This window comes from Rana temporaria, chromosome 1 (assembly GCF_905171775.1).
Source record: "Rana temporaria chromosome 1, aRanTem1.1, whole genome shotgun sequence".
NCBI lineage: Eukaryota > Metazoa > Chordata > Amphibia > Anura > Ranidae > Rana > Rana temporaria.
In genome coordinates, this window is record NC_053489.1 from 195,055,857 (window position 1) to 195,070,423 (window position 14,567).

General features: G+C 40.5%; 1 protein-coding gene across 15 annotated transcripts in view; it reads right to left on the reverse strand.

Annotated features, from left to right (window-relative positions):
• Positions 1–14,567, reverse strand: part of RIMBP2 (RIMS binding protein 2) — a 758,298-nt gene that overhangs the window by 442,839 nt on the left and 300,892 nt on the right. For all 15 annotated transcript variants that reach the window (XM_040347437.1, XM_040347489.1, XM_040347429.1 and 12 more), the window contains one exon: positions 837–977. In XM_040347437.1, coding sequence (XP_040203371.1) covers positions 837–977 — 141 coding nt within the window. The remainder of the gene's footprint in view (positions 1–836; positions 978–14,567) is intronic.

Below are 14,567 nucleotides of genomic sequence, written 5' to 3' on the forward strand. Positions count from 1 at the left end.
AAAGTGGTTGTAAAGCTCTAAGTGTCATTTATCTCTGGTGCTCTGTTCTTCTGCTATCAGCATTGGTCACTTCTGACAAGTTCTCCAACACATTAGATAACATGAGCTAAAAATTTGTGTTGGGTAGGGTGCTTAGAGGTAGATAAGCAGAGAGCTTGTCTATTCAGAATACAGCTTTGCATGTTCCTTTGTTCCTCTGCCTATGGGGAGGGGAAGGCGGGGGTGCCCCTTTACTCCAATCAGCCCTCACACAGTGTAAGTGCAGTCTCCCCACCCACCCTATGTACTGCTGGCAGATGAAGAAAGATTTTTAACACAATCTTCACTTTTGAAAGGGTGTAGAAAGGGGAAGACAGCAGATACAATATACAAGTAAAACTTATGTAGGGAGATTTGTTTCATCTCTGTGTATCATCTGAGGCTATTTACTTCACTAGGTATATATGAGGCTTTGCAACCACTTTAAGGTCATATCTCTGTTACCAAACATCAGATATGGATGCAAAAATGTCTACTGGGATATAAAGTAATCAAAAGTGTTGCTCTGGCCTCTCTTTGTATAGCGAGGATTTGGATAATATGGATTTGTAATAGAAGTGATGGCATATAAATAATATTTTAAGAAGACAATGAAAAAATAAACCCAGATATAACGTGAAGCTAAATCCATCCTGGAGCTCTTTTTAATACTCTGTTCCCAAGATCTAGAGTTATTCATTCTAGATGACAACACATAAAATTCTCACTAACAGACCAAGAAGTAGCATGCTATTTTATCCAGTCTTGACAAATAATCAGTTTACCAAACATGTAGCACTTAAAAGAAAATAATTTACCAGAAAGCTCCACTGAACCTTCTCTGGAGATACTGAAGAGACATCAGCTTTTATGGATCGAGTTTTTTCCTCTAGGAGATGGATCTGATTGTATGCTCGGTGTTGCACAGATGGTGGCAGGCACTGGAGATCATTTCGGAACTGATAAGAGAATTAAATAATAATTATTATTATTATGATTATTATTATTATTGTTAGTAAGGAGAATCTAGCTGTATAAATCATTAATCATAACAAGTGCAATTTAAAGAAATGTGTTATTCCGTGTAACCATATCATTAGGAGGTACAAGGTTCCCCAAACTATGATTCCAGTGAATACCAACACTGGGTTTCCTGTCTTTGGTGTACATTTACAACTCAAACAGTCTAACCTGACATTTCATCAAGATCTGAGGGAACCTGTTTAGAAATCATCAAGAAAAACAGCATGTGAACCATAAGCCTTTATTGATTGATTAAGTACAAAGCCACTTTTTGCAGTCATGTACTGCTATGAAAGTTGAAGCAAAGATCTTGGCAGTCTAACTGTCATGCCTAGTACACGCGATCGGTTTTCCCGGCGGTCAAAAGTCCACCGGGAAAACCGAGAACCTGCTCGGTTGCTTTTCCCTGTGTACACACGGCCGGTTTTCCCAACAGGAAAACTGCCATGACAGCTTTGGTCAGGAAAACCGGCCGTGTGTATGCTCCACTGCTTTCACATAGGAAAAATGCGGCGGGAAAAAAGAGAACAAGTTCTCATTTTTTTGCTCGCAGTTTTCCTGTTGGAGCATACACACGGCCGGTTTTCCCAACCAAAAGCAAACATGGTAGTTTTCCCGTCGGGAAAAATGGTCGTGTGTACGAGGCATCAGACCTGGTGGTTCCACTAAAGCATGTTGTATTGTGTATCAGATGAACCAGCAACCGTTCCTTGAATATGTGCATTGCAAACACCTCACTTATGCTCCAAGCTATGCTTAACACAAAATAATGGATGGTTGTTATGTTATGGATTCAACGTACACCCCACAGATGTTCTACCAGATTGAAAACTGGGGATTGTGCAGCACCAATATTCAAGTACTCTGTGGCATTCAAATAATATTTTTGTTATGCACAAAAAAAATGCTCATGGGTCAGAGTCACGCCAAAAAGAAGTAACAGTTTTTCAAATATAGGTATGAAATGTTTTTACATCTTTAATATTCACATTTCATATAAGAACGTTATCTGTGTTAATATAGAATATAAAACACTACATTTGGCATGACAGCAAAAGTGTATGATGTAAACCAGACACTAATAAATTCCTTGTCAACGTCTTCATAAACACAGTTCACTTACATAATTACATAGTTGGTAAGGTTGAATAAAGACTAGTTCATCCAGTTCAAACTGTGTTTGACTTCAATTTGTCTTCAGAAGACAAATCGGTTTCAGGCTGATAAGCAACATACATCAAACACAAAATCAAAATCAATCAAAAAGTAGGATTAAAGTCATCTCTCACAAAGGAAATAGGTGCCATGGATTGGAACCACTGGGACAGGCTTTCCCAGAGAGCTGTGGGTGGGACCGGCCACCAAAAGGAGGGCACACCAAAGGCATAGTGGAGAGGCCAGTAGATATAAAGACAAAGGACTGTGACCTGCAGAAAGTGTTATTTTGTCATAGACAAAATAAATGGATGTGCAGCCCATCGTGACCCAAACTACTATGCAAAGAGCCACTCTTTGCATGGTGGTTTGGGTCATAGAGGGCAGTATTTTAGTTTCATTTTGCAGAGTAAGAATCCCTAACAATTGTGTTTATTGCAGATTCTGACCTTTAGATTATCTACTTTGTTTGGTTATAAAAATATGAAGTGAAAAGAAACCTCATTAGGGACACACATAGAAAAAAATTACAGAGGATCTGACTCTTCCACACACGATTCTAAACTAATACAACAAAAAAAATAGTTTAGACTGAAGTTACAGCATATACAGGAGGAATTCAATGTTCTCAGTCACGTATTTTTAGGTGCGTCAGCTTTAGATAATTTTTTTAAGATCCAAATTTCATCTTTCTCTACTCACTTATACCAGCTATTAAGTGCTCAATTCCTCTTGAACAAAGGTTTTGGAGGAGGTTCATTATTAAGTCCTTCTCATTTATTTGAAATATTTGTTATATTCAGTTTACAGTAGTAATAACTAGAGATCACAATCAGTTATATGCATTTCTAAAGGGAAATGTATGTTCATTTTGGTATGGGTGTATTTTTAATGCCAGTTTTAATTAGAAGATAACAAGCCTTTTCTTTCTACTAATTAAGGGGAGTGGTTAATTGTTCACAGGTGAGTAAATAAGTGTCTGTACAAACTCCCATAGGAGCTGGCTCCCTGCTGATGGTGGCTTGCATGTGGATTTTGTGAACATAAATGGAATTTTGAACTAAAGTGGAGAGTTAAAAAAACAGGAGTTGAAAACAGGAGTTAAATGCAAAAAAAATGTCAGATGGCGCAAGATAAGGTAGATTACAGACAACAGTGGCTCATGAATATGAATAAGATTGTCATAAATAAGGAAGTGGTTTAAAAAGTTAGTGGCTGATTAATAAAATAGTCCTTATCTCAGAAGGATTATATAACACAAAAGTTCATGAATGAGTCCATAAGCTCTTAGCGGCAGCAATCCCAAAAAGCAGAAGCGAGCTCTGAAAATGGTACACAAGAAAAACATGGATGCGCCAAAGGATGGATGCGCTGTTTCTTCAGATCAGAAGAAACAATGGAGCTGTGAAACGCGTTATCCGATTGGTCCTCTCCCGTAGGCCACGCTGCGTCACTTCCGGTGCGACGATCTCTGTCTGCGGTTCACCCTGAGACACACGCCGCCCTGTACGGCATTTTTGCGCGGATTGCTGTCTCCCCGCATGATTGTTTTGATTGCCACAGCGTTCCATCTACAGCTTTCTCCATCTTGTGCTGACTTCCCTCAGGACCAGGACATATCCGACACCAGTGACCCCGGACCATAGTCACCTTACATGCCTGTTATCTTATAGCAATTGTGAGTAGCCATTTGGCTGTGTGCTTTATTTCATTTTATTAAACCTTTTAATACTGCACTTAGATTGGCGCATCCTTGTTTTTATTGTAAAACAGGAGTTAAGACTGGAGTTTTCTAAACTGTGAGTAACATCTTAAACTTCCTACAAGTAATTATATTGTAACTGGGAAATGAGTGCTAGCAGGGTTGAAGGTTTTGCTCAGTGCACAGTGTGCCACATGTATGCAAAATTGGTGCAAGAGCTCCAGGATGGATACCGCTGTGACAGATGTGAGCAGGTTGCCCTTCTGGAAGCTTGCATTAGAGATCTGGAGGAGCAAGTTGCAACACTGGGCAGAAAGGACAACCTTGAAAGGGGTCCTCTGCTCGCTGAGCAGGTGGTCAGTAAGGTTGATGTGGAGGGTGGAGGGGCAAGTCAGGATTATCAGGTAGGAAGATGGGCTAATGTAGTTAGAGGGAGTGGAAGGGGCTTGCAGAAAAGGAAGGCCAGTCCTGTATTTGTGCATCAAAACAAATGTGCCAAGTTGGGTGAAGATGTGGAGGTGGTAAACACAGAGGTGGCAACCCTAGATGTCACTGCTACCCCTAACAGCCGGGAGAGAAATCCATCTAGTAGAGGTGGTGAGAGGAGTGCAGGTAGGCCTAGACAGTTGGTGGTAATAGGGGATTCTATAATCAGAAGGACTGATAGAATAATCAACCGAATGGTTTGCTGTCTCCCTGGTGCCAGGGTTCAGGATGTGGTGGACCGGGTGGATAAATTACTGGGAGGGGCTGGGCATGACCCAGCTGTCTTGGTCCACGTTGGAACCAATGACAGTATACATGGAAGGTGGAGGCTCCTTAAGAATCAATTTAAAGAACTAGGCTGCAAGATGAAGGGAAGGACCTCCAAGGTGATATTCTCTGAAATATTGCCTGTGCCATGCGCAACACAGGAAAGGCAGGGGGAGATTAGAGAGCTGAATGCATGGCTAAAGACCTGGTGTAGGAAGGAGGGATTTGGGTTTCTAGAGCACTGGGCTGACTTTTCATTGGGGTGCAACCTATATGCTAAAGACGGTTTGCACTTGAATGGAAGGGGGTCTGCTGTGCTGGGGGAGAGGTTTATGGGAATGCTGGAGGAGTATTTAAACTAGGCTTGAGGGGGAGGGTGAACTAAAATTACATCTGGCACACAGGTCAGTTAGGGGTCAGACATTAATGGAGAGTGAAATGGGGATAGATGGGGGAGGGTTATGGCAGGTGACAAGAAAGTTCCCATGTTGCAAACAGCCATTGGAAACTATAGTGCTATTTGTACTACTGAAAATTGTATGAAAAACACCAGAGAAAAATGTAATAATACATTTAAGTGTTTGTTCACCAATGCCAAAAGTCTGCCAAGCAAAATAGGTGAGTTGGAAGCTCTGGTGCATCAGGAGAGCTATGATGTAATCGGTATTGCTGAAACTTGGCTTCAATCCTCACATGACTGGGCTATTAATATTCCTGGCTATGCTCTCTTTCGGAAAGACAGGGTAAAAAGGAAAGGTGGTGGGGTCTGTCTCTATGTGAGAAGTGACCTCAAAGCAAGCGAGAAATAGGACCTGGTTGATGGAGAGTGTGATGAGGCTGAAGCATTATGGGTGGAATTGCATACAGATGTGCATAGTTCAAAGTTAATCATTGGAGTTTGTTATAGACCACCCAATGTTAACGAGGAGGTGGAGACTCTGTGCACAGATGGAAAGGGCTGCAAGGGCTGGGACGGTGATAATAATGAGGGATTTAAACTGGACTGGAGTAATGGCACTGCTGGGACAGTTAAAGGGCAAAAATTAAAAAACCTATTACATGACAATTTTATGGTCCAGTTTATTGAAGCCCCAACTAGGAATGAAGCTCTCTTGGACCTGGTAATCTCAAACCATGTAGAGCTTGTTACTAATGTTCAGATAAAGGAACACCTGGGTAGCAGTGACCATAACGTGATTTCATTTGATGTTAGCTGTAAGCAAGAAATACATACAGGAAAGATAAAAACACTTAATTTCAAGAGAGCAAATTTTCCAAAGATGAGGGCTGCTCTCCAGGACTTAGACTGGGATGGAATATTGGCATCGATAAACACAGAACAGAAATAGGAATTCTTCAAAAAGACTGTTTGTGAACTCACTGCAAAGTATATTCCCATGGGCAATAAGTTTAAAAGGCTAAAAATAAAACCTTTGAAGGAACACTAGTGTAACGGGAGGGCCCGTGGGACCCAGAGGCTCTTGCAGGGTGTGGGGTACTCCTGTTTCAGCTTCACCGATAACTCTTGTGTCTAAAGTCATCCTATGTCCACTAGGGGCATAGGATGATTGAGAATCGATATCTTGGATTACAGGAGATGGGACAGTAATGATAATTCACAATGTATTTCAGGATATCTTGAAATATCACATGTTGTTGATTCTAAACCCAACCGGTCAATAGAAAGAGTGATTCATTCAATGTGGGAACACAGACTGTTAAGGTGTTTAATGTCATCTGCTACTGTCATGTAAATGAACCTTAGTCTGGCTCTCAAGAACCTTTCATTGTGTGATGCTAATTGACACTGTATTGTGTGAATTTATATTGATGATAAATGTTTATTGTATAGCAGGTGAGAAGAGCTTATCTCGGAATCACCTTGTCTGGGTAAATGATTAATAATTAGCTCATGTAGATTATCTCAGAGACAGCAGGTCTGTCTCCTAAAAGATGTGTATTGAGCTCCTTGTGTCATGTTGTGGGTGGTTTTGGGTAATTGTTCATTGTGGTTCCTAAACTGTATATAAGAAGCCTGAGTTTCCCATTAAAGTCTATTCCTGTTGAACCAGAGAACAGAGCTGTGTGTCTCGTTTCTGGGGGAAAATCTGTATGGGCCATGTTCGTCTGCCGGATTGTGGAGTGTCGATAAGCGGTCTTGGGTTCGGAATGGAATATCGTAAACGGTGTTAACCCCTGTCCCATTTGGGGTTCCTTTACAACTAGTGTCTTTTAAATGTTACAAAGAATATAACAGGATATGTAAAAAGGAAATCAAGGATGCAAAAATTCAAAATGAACGACGGATTGCAAAAGATAGTAGGACAAACCCCAAAAAATTCTTCAAATATATTAATAGTAAAAAAATCAGGTCTGAGCATGTAGGCCCTTACAAAATAATCTAGAGTGGGTGACTGGGGACAAAGAGAAGGAAAATGTATTAAATGCTTTCTTCAGCTCTGTGTATACATTGGAGCATAGGGGAGCTCATGTCCATAATGGGGGTGGTAGTGACAAAGCCCCACATCCACAATGGCTCAAAAGTGATATGGTCCAGAAATATTTAGACAGAACAAAGGTGGATAAAGCACCTGAACCAGATGGCATCCACCCACGGATTCTAAAAGAATTGAGCTCTGTAATTTCAAAGCCATTGTATCAAATTTTTAGGGACTCATTAATGACAGAAATAGTACCACTGGATTGGCGCAGGGCCAATGTGGTGCCCATATTTAATAAGGGCAAAAAGTCTTTACCAAGTAACTATAGACCTGTTAGTTTAACTTCTATAGTTGGAAAGATACTGGAGAGATTAATAAAAGACCACATAGATGAGTTCTTGCTGGAAAAAAACGATTTAAGCAAGAGACAGCATGGATTCATGAAAGACAGAAGCTGTCAGACAAACCTGATTTATTTTTATGAAGAGGTAAGAGGTAAGTAAAACCTTGCGTTTGCGTTTGATACAGTTCCCCACACATGGCTCATGTGTAAGGTAAGGTCTACACTAGGATTGGAAATATCAGTCTGTAAATGGATAGAAAACTGTCTGAAAGACAGAATTCAGAGAGTCGTGGTTAATGATTCTTACTCTGAATGGTTGAAGGTTATCAGTGGTGTACCCCAATGTTCAGTGCTGGGACCCTTACCTTTTAATATATTTATAAATGATATTGGGTCTGAGGTCAAAAGTAACATTTCTGTCTTTGCAGATGACACCAAGCTATGCAGTGGAATAACGTCCTTATAGGATGTCACCAATTTACAAGCCGACCTCAATGTTCTGTCTAATTGGGCCACTAAGTGGCAGATGAGATTTAATGTTGATAAATGTAAAGTTATGCACTTGGGGGCTAAGAATATGCATGCGTCATACATACTAGGGGGAGTACAACTGGGGGGATCCGTAGTGGAAAAGGATCTGGGTTTTTTTTGCCCCTGTACAAATCATTAGTAAGACCTCATCTGGAATATGCAGTTCAGTTTTGGGCTCCAGTTCTAAAAAAGGATATCGGGGAACTGGAGAAAATGCAGAGAAGGGCAACCAAACTGATAAGAGGCATGGAGAAGCTCAGCTATGAGGAAAGATTAGAGGAATTGAATTTATTCACTCTGGAGAAGAGGAGAATAAGGGGGATATGATCATCATGTACAAATATATAAGAGGTCCATATAGTGAACTTGGTGTTGAGTTATTCACTTTACGGTCAACACTGAGGACAAGGGGGCACTCTTTACGTCTAGAGGAAAAGAGATTTCATATACAAATACGGAAAGGTTTCTTCACAGTAAGAGCTGTGAAAATGTGGAACAGACTCCCTCCAGAGGTGGCTCTGGCCAGCTCAGTAGATTTCTTTAAGAAAGGTCTGGATACTTTCCTGAATGTACATAATATAACTGAGTACTAAGATTTGTAGGTAAAGATGATCCAGGGTAAATCCGATTGCCTCTCGGGGGATCAGGAAGGAATTTTTTCCCCTGCTGTAGCAAATTGGATCATGCTCTGCTGGGGTTTTTTGCCTTCCTCTGGATCAACTGTGGGTATGGAGTTGGATGTATGGAATTGTACTATGTTTTTTATTTTGTTTGTTTATTTTTTTGTGGTTGAACTGGATGGACTTGTGTCTTTTTTAAACCTGACTAACTATGTAACTATGTAAGCATCAAGAAACTAATGTCTGCTGGAATGGACATTACAGTATTAATTGTTTTAGTAAATTTTATGATTCTCCACCTCTGATTCAGACCGCATAATTAATGGTGAAAACAAAAGGTGAAAAGTGATAAAAGTACAACTACTGCTTCATGTCAAGTAACAAATCAAACAAACATACCATATCTGAAGCTATAGCTAGCTAAAATTAATATGATGAGGCTAATGCGGCAGGCTTTGACAACCTATGGCCTACGTGCCCAGGCTGGCTTGTAATGCATTTCTCACTGGCACCTGGAGTTCTGCTGTCAAAGGCTACAATTGACAGCTCACTAGGCTATCAAACTAAGCTTATAAAGCGTGGCATGCCCAGAGCCCACTTACCTCCTCTGTTACCGACAGTGTAGGCCCAACAAGGGCTGAAAATATCGGTTCAATTAAGTTTTGTGGAGTGTATAAGAATTTTTGCTGCCTACAGTCTTCCTCCTCTTGTTGAAATCACTGCAGCAGTTATGTTAACACCTGCATTTTTGAAGATACAGTGTTTGGGCCTGATCTGAGTTCTAAAGATGCACGGTTTGGGGCAGATCTGAGTTTTGAAGGTGTAGCAATAGGGGTGGATCTGAGGTCTAATGATGCAGGAATTGGGGTGGATCTGAGATCTGAATGAGCAGTAATTGGGGCAGATCTAAGGTCTGGAAATGCAAGTTTTTTTGCTGATCTCAGATCTAAAGGTGCATGCATTGGGGCAGGTCCAAAGCCTGAAGGTGCAAGAATTAGGGTTGATCTGAGGTCTAAAGGGTTAACTGTAGGGAAAAAAACTCTACAAACATTAGTATATTGCCAATAAATGGATACGAATGCCTTGTACGCACGATCTGAATTTCCGATGAAAAATGTCAGACGGAAATTTTTCATCGGATATTCCGACCGTGTGTGGGCCCCATCTGACTTTTTTCCATCGAGTTTAGAAATAGAACATGTTTTATTTTTTTCCACGATGAAAAAAAATCCTATCGGAAATTTTAAACGTCTGTGTGGAACTCCATCGGAGAAAAAAACACGCATGCTCAGAATCAAGTCAACGCATGCTCGGAAGCATTGAACTTCATTTTTCTCGGCTCATCGTAGTGTCTTCGGTCACCGCGTTTTGAACGGTCGGAATTTGGTCTGACAGTGTGTATGCAAGACAGCTTGAATGGAATTTCGACGGAAAATTCCATCAGATTTTATCCCATTGGAAATTACAAACTAGTTCACACCACTAATGCCTAGACTGAATCCAGACCCAGCTCTTAAATATGATTTTTTTTTTTTTTTTTATGAAGGCTTAATTGCACTTTAATTTTCTCAAAGATTCATTTCTGTGTATGTAATCTCATATATTCCATTGCTCTGTAGCACTGTATCATTTTACAGCTACAAAATAAACAGCTCACACCATTCTTAATTCCTTATACACATATCAGTTGTCCTGCTTTGTTCACTGTTTTGTTTGTTTTGTCACGTTATTGATGTAAAACCACCTGGCACTTTATAATGGCATTTGTGTAAGGGCACTGGCTTTTGCAATGTTAGGGCGATTTGTAATCAATGGTGCAATTAAGTCTTTACATTTATTAATGATCACTGTACATATGAACTGTGTAAGCTAGAAAGGAGACCAAAGTCATATTGAGTCACAGATAATATGTTTTCCAGAAAGAAACCTTTCTCAACATTAACAGTCCAGTACACCAGGCAAAGGGGCTGCAAAAACAATCCCAACACTATGAACAGTATACTATTCACTGTATACTTTAACATTTATGATCGTAAAATAAGATGATTCACAACTTTTAGGCAAGCATGCATCTACAGTAAAGGTTTTTGAGGAATGGGCTGCATATGTACATATGGCTGCATGTGGTAAATTAAGTACCACTACCCATTAAAGTTCAACTGTTCTCAGACGATGGATATTAACATTTATAATTATTCTTTTTTTTTTTTTTTCAAGTTTTTTATTATAATTTACATTACATTATCGATAAGCATACAAAAAGATTCCACATTTAAAATAGGTTCAACATTTCATACACATAAATAACAACAATAAACAACTACACAAAACACAACAATATGGGTCCATCCTGCCTCCTCCTGATCTTTTACTCTCTCCTCCACCTTTGCCCTCTCCTCCCCGTCCCCCCGCCCCAAGAAGGGAAAAAAAAAAGAGATTTTTAGGTGCTGGGTGCCCAATTACCATTTCTAAACATTTCTAAACTTTTAGTGCCTGTGCCCTCCACGTTCTATTGTTATGAGGGGACAAGTGTGAACTCTTGTACCCCATTACCTGTATTCCTCTCTCAAAGGAGAAAAAAAAAAAAAAAAAACCTTTACTCACCCAAACTATATCGTGTACTTCTCACCCTTTAATTTGTGTGACTTCACAAATTTTCCCTCCTTTCCCTATTCCTTCCCTTCCCCCCTTTAGGCAAGGAAGAGAGAGGAAAAAAAAGAGGGGGAGGGTAACCCCCCCCCCCAACGCTTCCTCCCAGGAGGGGGGGGAGAGCCCCAACTCCTACCTCAGGCCAAGCAGGCCAATGTTACCTAGATACTAGCTTCACTACACATATAGCCTGTGTAAACCGTAAACTGTGCAAACTTCGCCCAGCCCACCCAGGTTCCAATATCTCCACTATTTAGTTCCTTATGTTGGTACGTTACCTTCATGCTTCTTATCCTTTCTACCTCCCTTAACCACTCTTGTATCGGAGGGGCTAGCTTGTCTTTCCACCTTTTCGGAATCAATGTCTTTGCTGCATTTAATAGTATTGGGATAATTGTTGTTTTATATTTTTTCCTGGGGATAGTCGTGGCATGGAACAGACATTGCCATGGGTCCAAGCTAATTTCAATTCCACTGATCTCTTTAACTAGCTTTAATATTTGGGCCCAATATACCTGAATCTTCAGACACTGCCACCAAATATGGGCATGCGTTCCCACCTCCCCACACTCCCTCCAATATAGAGGTGTTTCCTGGGAATTTATCTTATTTAATTTTGCTGGAACATAATACCATTTAAAGCGGAGGTTCACCGGTAAAATCCTGTTTTTACCCTTAGTCTGATGCTCATTTAGTCTAGGGGAATCGGCTAGTTGTTTTAAAATCCGAGCAGTACTTACCGTTGTAGAGGGCGATCTTCTCCGCCACTTCCGGGTATGGGTCTTCGGGACTGGGCGTTCCTTCTTGATTGACAGTCTTCCGACAGGCTTCCGACGGTCGCATCCATCGCGTCACGGTTTTCCGAAAGTAGCCGAACGTCGGTGCGCAGGCGCAGTATAGAGCTGCGCAGACGTTCGGCTTCTTTCGGCTACTCGTGACGCGATGGATGCGACTGTCGGAAGCCTTTCGGAAGACTGTCAATCAAGAAGGAACGCCCACTACCGAAGACCCATACCCAGAAGTGGCGGAGAAGATCGCCCTCTACAACGGTAAGTAATGCTCGATTTTAAAACAACTAGCCGATTCCCCTAGACTAAATGAGCATCAAACTAAGGGTAAAAGAGTAAAAAACAGCATTTATCGGTGAACTCCCGCTTTAACTAATAATTTGAAGTTCATTTCTTTTATCTGTGTATCAACAGAAGTAGAGTGGATGTAGTCTAAAACTCTACTTCTCATGATGTCTTGCAGTGGCTGGTTTAGTTCTAATTCCCAGCTCTCCGTTGGGCACATGGCACCTCGCTCAAGATGTGTAATCAGCAGCTTATAAATGGTAGAAATTCCATGCTTATCTATCCCCATTTGATCAACTAGTTTTTCCCATACATTCAATCTACCAACCCCCCGAAGAGGTTTTGGGAGGGTGTCTACAAAATGTTGCAGCTGTTTATATCTCCAGGCTTCCCAAGGAGTGGACCCATATTTTTCCCGCAATTCGCTTAATGAACATAGGGCATTTCCTCTCATAACATCCCTTAATCTCAAGTAGGGGGAGGTAGTCCATTTTAAATATAATTTATTGTCTTTCCCCGGTGGGAAATAGTTAATACATGTTAAGGGCATTAGGGGGCTATTATATTGTCCTTGTATATTTTTAATTAGCTTGTCCCTTGTTCTTAAGGCTTCTAGCGTAACCGGGGCCTCTTCTTCCAAGAGGCCTCTAAACTGCTTTGGACCACATTTATAATTATTCTTAACACGCATTTAGAGAGCTTTGAAACAAACCATCACTGACCTCTCTAGCTGCAGTCACTGTGAAGTAATCCCACCCCCCCTAACAAAAGGTAGATTTAATATTATAACGGTATAAAAAAAATCTGCTTGTATAAATTAAAAGGTTGGTCGGCTGCCAAAATTCTGCTTCCATCAGAGTGGACCTTTCCCCTCTTTCACAAAAAATTTAATCAGTATTTATATTGATATGAAGTCTTCTTATAATTATTAGTTAAAAAAGAATGATCGTGAAATGGTTGTAAAAAATTACTGCGCTATACTATAAACCAGTAGCTGCCAGGACTACAATCTAACAGAAATTTTGTAAATATATGAGGTAAAAAAAATACAGCACCAAATATAACTAAACAGCCAATAATAATTTTCTTGTGAAAAAAAAAACAGCCAATAATAATGACATATGAGCATAATAAAGTGCACAGTGCAAAATTTAAAAAAAATTGTGACATAATGTCATCTGATTAAATAGTCCAAAATAGTGAAGAAAGACAAAAGTTCGTATTCAATGGTGATTATGGAAAAAATTCAAAAGTTGACTTTTGAGCTAAAAATAGCACCTGAAACTGCCTCCCCTGCACTTGCAGAACGTTAGAAAAAGTCTTGCAAGCAGCATCTTAGGGGAGGTGGAGGAGCGGTGTATATACACTGCTCCTTCACCGCATTCTGCCCATTGAAATCAATGGGCACTACTGCCGAAGCACCTGCAAAGCACTTCAGCAGCGGCACTTTGCCAGAGATTTTAACCTATTATATAGTAGCTAGCGGGGGTTAAAAGCGCACCGCTAATGGCCGAAAAGCGCCGCTGTTACAGTGGTAAAGTGCTGCTAATATTAGTGGCGCTTTACCGCTAACGCCCCCCGCCCCAGTGTGAAAGTGCCCAAAGGCAGCTTTATCCAAGCATGTAGTAATGATGGTCAGGATGGTAGTCACAGGGATGGTATCCAAGAGTAGGCAGCACGGTTCTCCACACCAGTCGGGCCACTTGTCAAATTATAAACTCGAACATCTTTCCACAATTTCTCTTCATGCGCCACATTTCTGCATAGGAACCAATCGGCTTCTAACCTCAGCTTGCTCAATTAAGCTTTGGCAATAAAACCTGGAAGCGGATTGGTTTCTATGCAGAATTGACACATTTTGCCTCTCTAGCTTTAGTAAATACCCCAGTGTGTTAAAAAAAAAAAAAAAATTGTTACATACTGTCACCAGTCAGTAACCGCCTGCCACATCATGTATATGATAACGCTGTATTTTCTAAAAAAAGTGACAAAAAATTACAACTTCAAAAAACTTGCCATGCCTCTTACTAAATACCTTGGACTGTCTACTTTCTAAAACAGGGTCATTTGGGGAATATTTGCACTGTCCTGGCATTTTTCGGGCCTCAAGAAATTAGATAGGCCGTCAGTACATCAGAATTGATAGATTTTTAGATACAGTATATACCATAGTTTGTGGACTATATACATTTCCTACAGACAAAATAATATATACTGATTTGGGTTATTTTCACCAAGGAAATGTAACAGAATTCATTG